This window comes from Dipteris shenzhenensis, chromosome 32 (genome assembly GCF_047967505.1).
Source record: "Dipteris shenzhenensis isolate YYH24624 ecotype China chromosome 32, Dip_SZ_1.0, whole genome shotgun sequence".
In the NCBI taxonomy this organism is placed as follows: domain Eukaryota; kingdom Viridiplantae; phylum Streptophyta; class Polypodiopsida; order Gleicheniales; family Dipteridaceae; genus Dipteris; species Dipteris shenzhenensis.
Genome location: NC_141627.1, coordinates 16,304,427 through 16,318,930, shown reverse-complemented (window position 1 = coordinate 16,318,930; position 14,504 = coordinate 16,304,427). Strand labels below are relative to the sequence as shown.

The window sequence follows — 14,504 nt, the reverse complement described above, 5'->3', positions numbered from 1 at the left end:
AAGGAGGCTATGCATTAGGAGGTAAGGGCATGGGACTCCCTCGTACTCAGAGCATCCAATGGTAGGCTACCATGTGGCAGCTACCCTACAGTGGTATGAGAGCGGGGATGGCCCTGTAGATTGTGCTGTGGACACGCATACCTATGCAGTGTATCTGACTATGAATGTTTGTCTGTGGTGGCTCTAATGTGGCAACCCACGTAAATTGAGAGGTGGACCACAGATCGATAAAAAAGGCGGCTGGCATGGGAAGTGATGACCTATATCAGTCCAAGGGAACTCCCCAGCAACTGGGACTGGTTGACACAGCCATGTGTGTGGGCGGTCGACATTTAATAGCTGACCCAACCCTGTGTGTGTGGGTGGTCGAGTTTCTAAGCTGATCTAGTCCTTAGTGGGTGTTTAGCATTTGTTGGATGGTCAAAGTTCACTTGTGGTGTTTGGACCATGAAGGGGTGTTGGAAATAAAGGCCAATATGTGGTCCAAACCCCTTGCGGATGCTAGGTTAATGAGGCACTTGATGCACGGTTGACACGTGGAAGATTATAAGGGAAGAAATCCCATAAGTGTGGGATAATTACAGGATCCTTGGTATATATGAGGTAATAAATGGACCCTCCTTCAATCCCATCGGCCTTTTAATGGGGGGCTAAAGGAGGCTATGCATGGCTAGGAGGCAAGGGCATGGGACCCCCTCATACTCGATGCATCCAATGGTCGGTTACCATGTGGTAGCTACCCTACACAAGCATGATTGCCATCTCTCCATATTTCAAGCTAAGAAAATAATGGAGTCTTTTGCTGATCTTTGCTTTGTGTAGTCATAGTGGACTGACATTTTTTGAATTAGCGACATTGTGATGAAGATGATACCAAAAAAATTGTGATTTGATCAAAGTATGAGGCTATTCCACCTTTGGAAAGAATGAATTTTCTTTTAATTGGATCTCATAATCTATATGTTTTGGGTTCATCATTGTAGCTTGTGGAAACACATTTAATGGATTTTTATATCTAGGAATAACAGCATAGGAGAGAGTGCCAAATACGCTCAAATGATTCAGTGATGGCTTTACACATACGAGTAGCATGACCCGTCTATGATGGGTTATAGACCCACTCTACTAGGTCTCAACATGGGATCTCAAAATCGACCCTACTAATTTGAGAATGGACCTCCTTTTTTATTTCCAATCTTGATGCATTACCACATGCTTTCAATATGTGAACAAAGGTAAAGCTACTTGGCGAGAGACCTCGCTCTTGCATTTGCACATAAAACCCAAAAGGTTCCTCGATTCCTTCTTGTTCAGCATATGCCAAGATCATTGTACTCCATGTAAGCACATTACAATGAGATCGCAATTCATTGAAGATAATGAATGCTCCCACATTTTGTGGACATGTCCACCAAAGTAGTTCCCACAGATAAATCAAACTTAAAAATAATCTTAAAAACATTGGAGTTTTTAAATTAAACTTCATGTCATTGCAAAGCTATTGCAAGCCTTCAATGCCCAAGAATGCTTGTTCAATGCCACAAAGCATAGCATGTTTATCCCCACATTGCATGCCACCAAATCCCCATACGACACCACTACCCAGCACTTGTGCTTGATCATCTCACCAACTGGTACCCCACAAAGTGTTGAGCTCTCTCAGATAGCAACAATTGTCCCCTGACTACATGCTATGCATGCGTGTGCGCATGTGCACACACACACACACACAGGCACGGGGAATCTATTGAACTCTCTCAAATAGCAACAATTGTCCCCTCACTATGTGTTGCAGATAAAAATATAAGGCAAGGTTTGCAATGATTCAAGATCCTATTATGTAGGCTTTAATAGAAAAACTATTGTTTTGCAAATTTGCTTTGGTTAAGATCCTTGGAAGATTCTTAATATGATGTATAGGTAAATGACACCTAGGGAAATCATGCGCATATGATATACTATGCGAACTTTATAATTCCAAAAGTCATCGTTACTTGAATGATGTATGTATAAAATTTAAGGATCAAGTAGAGGTTGATGTTACCATTCACTAAACCAATCATAATATAAGCTTGTTGACCAACTATCTCATCCTTGACGGTGCTTGTCCTCCTGAGAAACAAATAAGTAGATCAACCATCACTCATGTAGCAGCAGATTAGCCTATGCCCACATACCATATTTATGTCAAGTGAGCTGCTAAAGGAGGTTATTAGCTACCTAAGTGCACTGGTAGGAGAGGCCTTCGCGAGGTCTCTCTCTCTCTCTCTCTCTCTCTCTCTCTCTCTCTCTCTATCTCTCCTCCTTGCCCCCTTCTTTCCTTCTCTCTATCTTCTCCTCTACGTCTCCTTCCCTCTTTCTCTCTCTTCTTCCCATACTCCCCCATCTCTCTCTCTCTCTCTCTCTCTCTCTCTCTCTCTCTCTCTCTCTCGCTCTCTCGCTCTCGCTCTCTCTCCCTCCCCCCCTCCCTCCCCCCTCCCTCCCTCCTTCGCTCCCTTTCTCCCTCCCTTCCTCCCTCCCTCCCTCCCCCCCCCCCCCCCCTCTCTCTCTCTCTCTCTCTCTCTCTCTCTCTCTCTCTCTCTCTCTCTCTCTCTCTCCCTCCCTCCCTCTCTTTTGCAAAGTGCCATGTGTGTGGTGATTTGGATTGTCTTCCATGTGGAAACTTCAGCACAAATTTAGCCAGCAATGGTGGATTTCAGTGTGGCTTTTTCATGTAAGAGCATGTTCCCACTCAATGCCACCAAATGAGCATAAATGACAAATAATTTACACACTTGCAACCTTTGCACTAAACGCCCCTAAAATGGCAATGCACCATGCGATTGGAGATGGGATAAAAAGGATCTCCAAGCCTTCCCGACCAATCAACACCTCTAAGTGCCTTGATTTTTTACTTGCTAGAAATTGGCAACACACTACCCCGATGGAGATTGAGAGAGAGAGAGAGAGAGAGAGAGAGAGAGAGAGAGAGAGAGAGTCATAGTCCAATAATAATTACAAGAAGAAAATTTTTATTTTAATGGAAATGTGACAAAGGGACAGATGGGGGAGAGAGAGAGAGAGAGAGAGAGAGAGAGAGAGAGAGAGAGAGAGAGAGAAGGGGGTATGTTTTTTTGGTGGGCGTGTTCAAAAATAGGATCCTTTCCTATGCAACTCGGTGTGGTGGAGGTGTAGGCGTGTGGACATGTGGTGAGTGGAGATGCAAGCATGTGGACACATGGTGCGTAGGGCTGGGCTGAGCATAGCAGAGCAGGGCAATGGAGACGTGGCACAAAATCCACATTGAGCACCCAGGTAGTGGTGAGAGAGAATCTGCAAACTAATCTACAATATTTTCATTTTTCTTGAGAGGTATATCTCAAGAAAAATATGCCTTGAAAATTTTGGAACCTCGAGTTTTCTGATGTGTTGAGAAAAATGTTTACTTGGCCAGCACTAGGACGTTTTTTCAAATTCTGAAATCCAGTGCTTCCACATGGCACAATATACACCCTTAGATTTTTTAAATTCTGAAAGCCCAAAAGCTTTTCTGAAAGCCCAAAAGCTTTGAAAGCTTTTGAAAAGCTGCCTAAAAAGCCAACTGCATAAAAAGCCAAGGCAAAACCTTTAAATACCCTTTGCCTGCTTCCTGAAGTTGTAATCCCCAACGTGGATGCAGAAGTATCCCTGAATGTTTGTGTAAGCCCCCTGCAACGCTCTTGATCGCTTCCGTTCAAACTTGTTACTTCACTTGGTTATGAAGAATTCTCCTTCTTTTTTGCTGAATCTGACGATGTCTTACTGCTGGTTTTTACTTTATCTGTGGTTTTTTAACCGACTTGAGGGAAATTCGTCAAGAGGACGAAAGCCTTGGTTAACTAAACATCATCCTCTTGACTATGGTGCTCTTCTTCCTCCTCGCTCTGGAGCCTTGGCTATGGCTTCTTCCCTCCCGTTGACAGCCCTTGCCTGCTTCTGCTCCAGCATTACCTGATCGCATTCGTCCTCCCCCGATGTACCTTGCTTCTCCAGCAGCCAATTCTCACAGGCGCGATCGTTTTCTGTTGCGTGATCGTCATTTCAATCCACCTGCAACACTCCACAAAAACCACGGGAAGCGCTTGCCATTTTTTGTCACCTGCGTGTGAGCTTTCCCTGCTGGATTCAGCTGCAACACTCAATCGATCCACCACGAGGAGCAACAAGCTTCCTGTCTGTGTGTGCGCGCTGTTGTTTTCTGCCGGATCTCCGTTTGATTTCTGCGCAGGAGGTTTGGACGAAAGACTGGCCTTGCGAGACGCATCTGCACGCAATATTTAGTGCGGTTTGCACCTCCATCTGCGATCAAAACAGTGGTCATGTTGCTTGCTGAGCAATCGAGGAAGCCGCTGTTATCACGGACGCAATAACTGCATTAGTCAATCCATTTTTTGAGTTGCAAACGATCCAAATTCTAGATTAAAGACCACGACACGATTGAAAAATCTTAATAAGGCTGCATGGCTGACTGACGCAGGGATGTTCAAGGTATTGCTTTGATTTGTTAGCATTGGCTAAACGTCTGGCAGATGTAAAGCGCAAGCGTCACCGTTGAAATATACAAAACCCAAGCTTCTTTGAAAGAGGAATTGGGATCCTTTTGGAACAAGATTTCAAACTGCACATTACCCTCTTCTCTCCTTGGCATTAGCAAATTGTTCTAATACTTGATGGAGGAGATGAAGGTTCAAGGCTAGTTACAGTGTGAAAGGAGGCATTCGCCCAGGCCTGAATAAATGGTTGAATCTCTCTATATCTAGCTTACTATATACTGCCAATGGTCCAGTAACTAACTGCAGCTGTAAGCTTGCCAAAAGTCTCTGCGATCCTTTCTCAATAGCTCCCATAATTTGTGACGTCGTTTCTGGTGCTCTACACTAAATCGTAGTCGACCGCGAGGATTTAGGCATTAGTCTCTTTTGTGCATAGGCACCCCGTCTAGCTGATGATGAAGTGCAGTGAATTGCAGTGCTTTCATTCCTTAATTCGAGTTGCACATGCATTCTCTACTATGCACAGGTATTGTGTCTATATAGTCGGCATCATCATACATGACCATAGTCTACATCTTTGATCGTTGGATTGTGTATAGCTTTTGTGCTTGAATTTATCATCTTTAGGAAATTGCACATATGCTAACCAACATATCCAAACATGCAGAACATGAGGAATGCATATTGAGTAATCATGATTGTTTTTCAGATTCCAACATTCCAGCAAAGAAATAGGTGACTTCTCGTCGAGCTGTGGACGTCACAACGGATACTCCACGTAAGTAGAATGTACGGTCATTTCAATTCTGAAATGTTTCTGCACCGTCTGTTGCTCTGGTCCGCATTAATGCGCTACACCTCCAACACCGGAGGTGACTATTCGAAACGGGGGGATGGCACGTTCCCCTATGATATATAATTTTTGGAGAGACATGTTCCGGCTCTCCACCATACATAACGTATGGTTTTTTTTTTTACACCTCATCTTGAGTACGCACACTTCTTCGCACATTCTGTTTCCGCAAGCGAACATTACATTTGCTTGGTTCGACCAACATACTAATCATGTCTGCAACATTTCTGTTTTCGAGGTGTTTGCAGCCTCCAAACGAGTGTCTTCTCCTAAAGGTACCCACAACAAAATGTATTTGCTTGATTCAAGTTATTTTATCAATTCTTTCACCTTTTAAAGATAGAGGTTCAGTCCATTTTGTTTTTCCTGTTGCGTTTAGACAAGACCACGTGAGTGAAATTGTAGCAAAGTTTCGGATGGTTTTTATTATTAATCCCTGTAGGTGTTTAAACCCGAACATAAGACATCGATTCATGTCACGATGTAGAAATGACCACCGGAAACTCCTTCGAACATGACCATTCGTCAACGCTCAGAGCAGCCAGAGGTCGAGCTATTCAACTTGATATAACATCAAGAAAGATGTCCTTGAGGCCAGCTACGTCATCGTGGTTGACCATCGCAGATAGATACAAGCAGTGGGTTAGTAATTGCGCGGCTATTTTCTCTAGCCTTCAAATCTGCGGTGTCTGTGGCATAACCACGCTTTTGTCTGCAAACCAAAGGATCGTTTCTTTGCAAGGCATAGGCATCTCGAGCCACAGCGCCGCACTCGGAAACATGATACTTTTGGATGCCTGCGAGAATATGGGCATGCAAGTGACTTACTGGAAATGCCAAAGCTGCACACGAGATGCCCAGCGGAGCAGATACATTATGCGGTTGATGCCACAGTACTCTCGGCAGTTGCTTAAAACAAACCACCTCCACACGCAACTGCTAAGCATCATAGATGTATCCATTTCAGTTACCACGACTGCAAATGCGATCGCTCGTGGCACACTCGATCGAAGGTCACTTCTAGACAATCCTCTGATATCTTGGCGAAACGTCCCACTAAGCTCGGCTCAAGAAATCGTGATGAACGAGCTGTCAGGTGTGCTCACATACAACATCGAGAATAATCCAATATTGCGCAAGTACAATTCTTTAGCAGAGCGTGCGGACATCAAGATGGGTATGTGCATCTTGAGTAGTATCTTGGAACTACACGATGAGACAGCTCCCTTCGAGTTAATGTCAATAGCGGAATCTCAGCCTGAGCTCCTGCTTTTGCAAAACATGGTGGACCCCGCGAACCGTCGCGCCTTTGATGCAAGGGACAAGCATGAGTTTGCCTCCATACAGCTACGGGGTACAGAAATGCTTTCAGAGAGAGTCGCTTCATTCCACGTCGATGGAGTAGCAGCAGCTAGCGGTGCGTGCGTTGACATAACCATGGAGTCAGCAGTGTTCCCCTTCCTATTCCCTTTCGGACAGGGCTACTATGATGGCTGCATACAGTTCAACAACTATGTGAAAATGAGAATATGCACCTTATTCTCTATCTACACGCTCTACAAGCCGTACTTGTTGATCATGTTCCAATTAAAACAGGCTGTGATGATTGCCAATTCAAGCAACTCTACATGCTTGCAACGAGACATCGACCAATATAGGAAAGCCAACCCTACCACGACCGATGAAGACGCAATGAGACACGTGCTTCGCTACAGCATGCCATCAACAATGCCGGGGTCCCCATCGTGGCATCGACGGCAACTGAAGGACCTCATAACGATGGTCGATGCTTGGGGCCTCCCAGATTTCTTTCTGACATTCACTGCAGACGAGGTCACCGATACACGGTGGCAAGAAATTAATGTGATCGAGAGCATCACAACACATTATAATGCGCAATTCACTTGAAAGGACTGTCCTGTTGAATGCGTGGCACTTTTCCACGCACGCTTCCACATGTTCATGCACAAGCATTTGCTTTCATCCGACGGTCTGCTTGGCCGAATACAACACCATGTCGTTCGTTATGAGATACAAAACAGGGGCTCCCTACATGCCCATGTCATATTGTGGGTCCACCATGATGACTGTCAGCGAATTGCAAATGAGATTGCGGCTTACATCCCCAGGGACGAGGCCCTGGATCCTCGAAACACAAGGCTGCGAGAACTAGTTCTCAGGAAGCAGTTGCACGTATGCAAGAAAGCGTGCTACGTTGGACCGTCACACCACAGTTGCAAGCACGGCTTCCCTTTCGCAACACAGCCAGAATATGAACCCATCCTCGACCCTCTGACGTAACGTTGGTTGTATTACTGGCCGGGACATGAGCACCGAAACGTCGTCCCTTACCACCCTTCTGTGTTACTGTTGTGGGGTGCGCACATGAACATACAGCGGGTGACAAACTCTTCAATCTCTCACTACCTCCTCAAGTACGCGATGAAATCTGAACCAATGGGCAAACTGAACATCTATTCAGAAGACGCCTCGCGTTTGGGGTTGCAACATCTCGATGAAGTAAAGCTGAAACTCATCGCCGCGAGCCTCCTATCAAAACCAACCTCTCCAACAGAGGTCGTGCTAAACTGCATGCAGATACCAACAATCACAAGGAGCGAGACCGTTCACTATGTCGACTCCTCCACCATCTCTAAGACAACACATTGTCTCGCGAAACAACAACGTCACCCTGCACCCGGTCGACATATACTGCGGGAGACTGAGCGTCATCGAGGATAGCACGTATGATTACCATAGGCAATATGTGATCCGAAAGCCCAAGGAAACGCAACGTGGAACGGTCGGTCTTGACCTCTTCGGCAACAGGATCACAAAATGTGAGCGAGTAGTCAGATTCACTGACTACCACCCTGGACATACCAGAGGGGTACTTCTACAACGTGCTCTTGCGAAAACTCAGCTTCAGGAATGAAACGGAGCTCATATCACCTGCCAACACAGCTGGATCCTACTTTGTCGAATGCCAAATGCGCGGCCTCATATTGAGCAGCGAGGACCTCGAGATGTATGTGACCGAATACACGCAAAGGAACTTGCTAGCGATTGACCACACGGACCAGTTGATCAATATGATATTGCAAAAGGTTGCAATCATCCGAGACTGCCCGATGGAAGCGCCTAACATCGACCAGCAAACCGTCGAAGGGCCAACACACATGAGGATGTTGGAAAAAATGACCGAGTTTCGCACCGTCGCCGCTGCCGCATTGACAGTAGAACAACAAAGAGTCTTCGAAAGCCTGGCTTCAATAAGCTTGGGGCTGCACGTTGTCTGTGGAACACCAGGTAGCGGCAAAAGCTTCTTGATACGGTACTATGTTTCGCATCTGGTAGCGCAAAACAAAACGGCAATACTCTGTGCATCAACAGGGGCGACTGCAATGCGGCTGAGCGGGATTGCAACCACTGTACACTACCAATTCAAGATCCCTGTGCGCAGCAGTCAGTACCCACTGAACATCCATGAGACAGATGAGTGACACCTCGCAATCAAGGAAGCCAACGTGATCATCATTGACGAGATGTCCATGCTAACAAGGATGACTTTCGATCTCGTGGTAAGACAAATCGTCAATGTCACTAATGGCACATTGCATGAGCCATTCAGACACAAAATGCTCATAATTTTTGGTGACTTGGCGCAATTACCGCCAGTCTGCAAACACCGCGAGGATCTCTGCGAGCCGTGCCACATCACGTCCTCCGCGCACTGGGCTGCAGCGAAAATGTACCACATGCAATTCTCGGTGCGACATGCACGAGACATGCCGTTCCTGGCATTCTTGCATACCATAAGACTCAGGACACCCACAACTGACGAGATTTCCGACTGTTTGGGGCAGTGCATTGTCGACAAGAAAGGTGCATGCCACTTCATCGATGCCGAAACAACCATCATTTGCACGCATAGAGTCGATGTCGCTACCTTCAACGATGAGCGTGTGGAGAAATTCAACACTCCCGAGATGATTGTGCATGTTCAAATACACAGTAACGCCGCGAGTGAACGAGCTCTCACTTCTCCTGCAGGACTCCTCAAAGAGATCCTTGTCGAGCTTGACATTGAGTTCGATGAGACTGATAGGATGATGGAAAGTTTGGAGGGGCAGAAGCTACTAGACACAAAGACGAAAGGGATCACAGCGTATGCGTGCGAGCTGCTGCATTACGGGTACAACGTATCCTTGGAGTTGCTGAGGGACACGACGCGCGATTAAGGAACGGCTATACTCGAACAATTCATGGAACAATTTGGAGGGACGCACGACGCGACGCACCCGGTGACGACAATGGAGAAGCTTACGTATATTTTCAACAGGGACTTATACGAGGAGCGCTTCGGTGCTGGAAACGATCCTTTCACGGCAACAGAGAAAAACCAGGGCAAGTAAATAAATGCATTCTATTATGGACGTCAAACGAAAAAAAAAAGACCAAAAACATCGATGACTAACGTAATTGTCATCGTTTATGCAGGTACGACATTGAAAGACGCGAGCCTCGAGATGAAGGAGGAGCCTCCACTGAAGCGCCCGCGCAAGGGAATCGTGCGAGCCTCGTCGTCTACTGCATCACGTGCAAGCCCAACATAGGGAGCACGACGGACCTGCCGCCGCGGAGGATCAAACAGCACAATAAAAAACCATCGGCGAAAATGAAAGAGGACTTGCAGCGTTACAAGCCCTTCAAAGAAAATTTTGAAATCAAAGTTTTGGAAACAACAGACACTGTAGACAAAGCACGAACTTTAGAGCAGTACTACATAAGGAGCCACAACACACTAGGTCCATTAGGTTACAACACGCTCGAGGGCCATCCGACTAGAGCGCGGAAGTACTATTTCCTAAAGCGTAGGAACATAATTTGACCCAAAATATAAACATTTCTGCCTTCGAAAAAAGGGATCCAATGAAGTTGCAAATGGTGCTGGAACTTTTGTCGTACATGCAATGCAGCTTTGGGTTTGGATTATTCCTGTCACAGTTGCATGCTTCTGTCTCAATTTGGTTTTTATTTATTATTTATACATTTCTGAAATACATCTCCCCGTCGTTCGCTCAAAGTGGAATGACAATAGATTTGCTTACAGTGCAAACAATAGAAATTTGTCTTCTTCCGAAAAAAAGAAAAACTACGTTTTACTGTCGACATGAACAACATCAAGTGCAAGCAGGACTGGATGATAACGAAATCTCTACAAAAGATTGCATGCAATCGAACATTAGCAAAAGAGAGAAGTATTCATCAAGACCCCAGCTGGCCAAGCACTCTAGTTTTTGTGAACATTGCACCTAGGCGCTCGATCTGATGGAATAGCTTGCCACGGGAGCCCAAAGCAGCACCAATGAATGCCACACGTGGAACTGAAAAGCTACCCACACTACCACTTGGGTGCGTACATGTGCTGCCGTGGGTTGGAATAAGCCCTTTCCCTCTTCCTTTTCACCCCTCTTCTCTTCTCTACAACTAATTAGTGGGAATTTCTCTCTTTTCCAATGTATGGAGGCATATGCTCCAATGAATGAATGAAAATCATCATATATATGAGCGCATCCGTCAACGGCCGGGGTCGGTGGAAAGAAGATCTACACCGTTGGATCTAAAACCTTTCATCATTGTAATCCGTCTCATCGGCTCCTTTACACGAGTGAGCGGCTAATATTAGAGTGCAATCCGTTGCCACGGACACTCCCATTGACACAAGAGCTGACCGCACATCCCACGGTTCATGAGAGGCGCCTCTTGTCAGCCGTTGGATCAACTCTGGGTCCCAAAACCTCCAATCGCACCCCTCCTCCACGTGGCTCACACGACGGTTGCCGATTTCCGGTCAGCAAGCCCGCCAACTCCCGGCGCCGGTCGCCGGCGCGTACCTTTCCTCCCGGGAATGGGCTCCGGGAGCCGATTCTCTACACCTTCAAAGTCTGAAGGATGGAGACGAAAAGCTCCCGGTAGCAAATGTGAGAATAATCGCTTCAATTCTTACAATTGTGTGAGAGCATCTTTCCACTGTATCCAAGCCTTCGAGGCCAAGAGATTGTTAGCTCTATACAACAATCTCCAAAGAACAAGCTCGCTCTCAGATGGGGCAGACTTTCAGACTCAGCAAGCTCACGGTCGGAGCAATATCATGCCGGTTCAGAAGCCCATGCTGTCCCTCAGGCAACCTGTGTCAGTGGTCTCCCAGCAGGGCTTCCGTAGCAACAATAATGACACGGCCCATCACTGCGAGCTGGACTACATCAGCCCATAAGACCAGCTGCGACCTCCTCTTCAAATTGTATCGCATTACATGGATGTCTATGGATCATCCCCCTCTAGCAAACTTGCAAGAAGTTCGAACGCTGAGCAGCTGTGCTCAGAGGTAGTTTTCTCTTCTGGGGTTATTGGATCTTGTCGTGATTGCTCCCTGCTTGCGTTTACCTGCGTCATGAGCCCGCAGCTAAGGCTTTTCCACTGGAAACATTCCTTTGGTGCGAGTAAAGCTGGAAATGCAGTCCAAAAGACCTTGCCTCAGCTAAATGAAGTGAACTATAATTTTGGCCATATGTTAGAATGTTTAGGTGAGCTCCCAGTGTCCAAGGCAAATAATTTGATGCATATGTATGTCCAGCGTGGAAGTATAATAGATGCTCGCCATGTGTTTGATAACATGCCAAACCACAACGTCCTGTCCTGGAATATTATGATTCTGGGCTATGCCAAGCACAACGAGGGTGCACAGGCTTTGGAGTTGTATGCACTGATGGGCCAGGAAGGTTTCCAACCAAGTGATAGAACCTTTGTCGGGGCCTTAAAGGCTTGCTGTAGGTTGGCAGCACTGGACGAGAGGAAGGCTTTTGATGGGAACTTTGTGAAACCTGGATGCCTGGGGAAAGGTAGAGCGATCCACTTCCAAGTAGTAAATAGTGGCTTTGAGTCAGATCTATTTGTGGGGACCACCTTGGTAGATATGTATGCAAAATATGGCAGCATGGAGGATGCACGGAGTGTCTTTAACGAGTTGCCTAATCGCGATGTGGTTTTGTGGAATGCCATGATCTTAGGGTATAGCAAGCAAGAAAGGGGTGCACAGGCTTTGGACATATATGAACGGATGCAACAGGAAGGTGTTGCACCAGACGACCGGACCTTTGTTGGTGCATTGAACGCCTGCTGTAAACTGGCAGCAATGGAAGAGGGACAACAAGGTGAGGGAGGATTCAGGAAAATAGTGTGCCTTAAAGGTAGAGCACTCCACTCCCATGTAGTAAAGAATGGCTTTGAATCAGATCCATTTGTAGGAAACACCGTAGTGGATATGTATGCTAAATGTGGGCATATGGAGGATGCACGGCATGTGTTTTATAAATTGCCTTGTCGTGACGTGTTTACATGGACTACCATGATTTTGGAATATGCCAGACAGGAAGAGGGTGCGAGGGCTTTGGAGTTGTACATACAGATGCAACAGGAAGGTGTTACACCAGATGATCGATCCTTTGTTGGTGCATTGAAGGCTTGTGGTAGCCTAGCTGCACTGGAAGATGGGAAACAAGTTGATGGGAAATTTGTAAAGGCAGTAAGCCTGGAGAAAGGTAGATCCATCCACTCCCAAGTAATAATTAGTGGCTATGAGTCAGATGTATTTGTGGGAAACACCTTGGTGGATATGTATATGAAATGTGGGAGCTTGGAGGATGCACAGGGTGTTTTTAATGAATTGCCTCATCGTGATGAGGTTTCCTGGAATGCCCTGATTCTGGGGTATGCTGAGCATGAAGAAAGTCAGGAGGCTTTTACACTTTATGCAGAAATGCAAAAGCAAGGTCTATCACCAAATAGCTTTACCTTTGTTGCCATCCTGAAAGCATGTGGCAACATTGCAGCTCTGGAAAATGGAAAGGAGCTCCACTCTCAAATCAGCAGGGATGGTTTTGTGACTTCTGCAATTGTGGCTACCAGTCTTATTGACATGTATGCTAAATGTGGGAGCATGGATGATGCCCAACAGTTGTTTGATGCATTGCTCACAAGGGATGTTATATTATGGAATGCATTGATTGCAGGGTATGCCCACCAGGGAGAAAATGAACGCGTGTTTAATTTCGTAGAGAAAATGAGGCAGGAAGGTGTACACCCAGACGGGGTCACGTTTCTTAGTATACTCACTGTATGTAGTCATGTTGGTCTACTAGACAAGGGGCAAATGTATTTTCAGGCCATGAGCAAACAGTATAGCATTGTCCCAACTGTTGAGCACTATTCTTGCATGGTTGATCTTCTTGCTCGTGCAGGCCAACTTAATGAGGCAGTGGCAACGGTGGAGAAGATGCCTTTTCAGCCTGATGTTGTTGTATGGTCTAGTGTGTTAGGTGCTTGTCAAAAGTGGAAGAATGTAGAGGTTGGAAAGAATGCCTTTGAAAATGCGGTGAAATTAGATGGAAAGCTTCCTGCTGCATATGTCTTGATGGCTAACATATATGCAGATGCTTTCTTGCATGAAGAATGTGATATATTCCTAGTAATGGGGAAGCATAATGCAGTAAAACACTAGCTCTCTCTCATGCACCCTGACCTGTCCTAAAATTCCTGTGCTTTTATGAAGATATTGACAGGGCCAATGCTTACATCAAACATAGAACAGGCGAGTTCGAAAACTAGCTTTCAAAGCCTGGCCTATGAGTCAACGTGTCTTGCATTTTACAAATATAGCTGACAACCCTCTCCATTTCAAATAGTTCTATGGTCAGACTTCTATTTTCAAGAGAAGAATCTCTGACTCCTAGAAAGCTAGAGAAAGAAAGAAAGAAAGAAACATCTATTAACATCTGTAGTAGACCTCAGGAGTCTATGAGACAAAGTACAAACTCCAAAAATTGAGCTACTACCTCTGGATAACCAGAGAATCGAGGGAGTGCACAAAGATCAGCTCCTCCCTAAGTATTATAAGGCATAACTACATTCCATTATTGTCATAGAGTGGTCTTTATAACATCATTTTAGGACTAAGAGTCTTTGGGTTTGGATTTGAGTTCCCTAATTAGTGCTTGCCCATCTCGATAAACCGCCCATTTCCCTACTTTGATGCTTCCTTTACTTTGGTGAGTTCACTATTTCTTTGTTTGAGCTGGATC

At 45.8% G+C, this 14,504-nt stretch overlaps 1 protein-coding gene across 1 annotated transcript; it reads left to right on the top strand.

Moving 5' to 3' along the window:
* Positions 1-11,337: 11,337 nt before the first annotated feature.
* Positions 11,338-14,091, top strand: LOC147880363 (pentatricopeptide repeat-containing protein At3g16610-like). The gene is made up of 2 exons (XM_087370472.1): positions 11,338-11,861; positions 11,916-14,091. Exons 1-2 carry the CDS (start codon positions 11,681-11,683, stop codon positions 13,922-13,924), a joined length of 2,190 nt encoding a protein of 729 aa, XP_087226598.1. The 5' UTR covers positions 11,338-11,680; the 3' UTR covers positions 13,925-14,091.
* Positions 14,092-14,504: the final 413 nt, after the last annotated feature.

Bases quoted from the DNA above. Each gene is read 5' to 3' on its own strand.
- LOC147880363 (XM_087370472.1), top strand. From the start codon at position 11,681: ATGGATGTCTATGGATCATCCCCCTCTAGCAAACTTGCAAGAAGTTCG. The intron at 11,862-11,915 runs GTGCGAGTAAAG...AGCTAAATGAAG, and splicing joins CCACTGGAAACATTCCTTTG to TGAACTATAATTTTGGCCAT.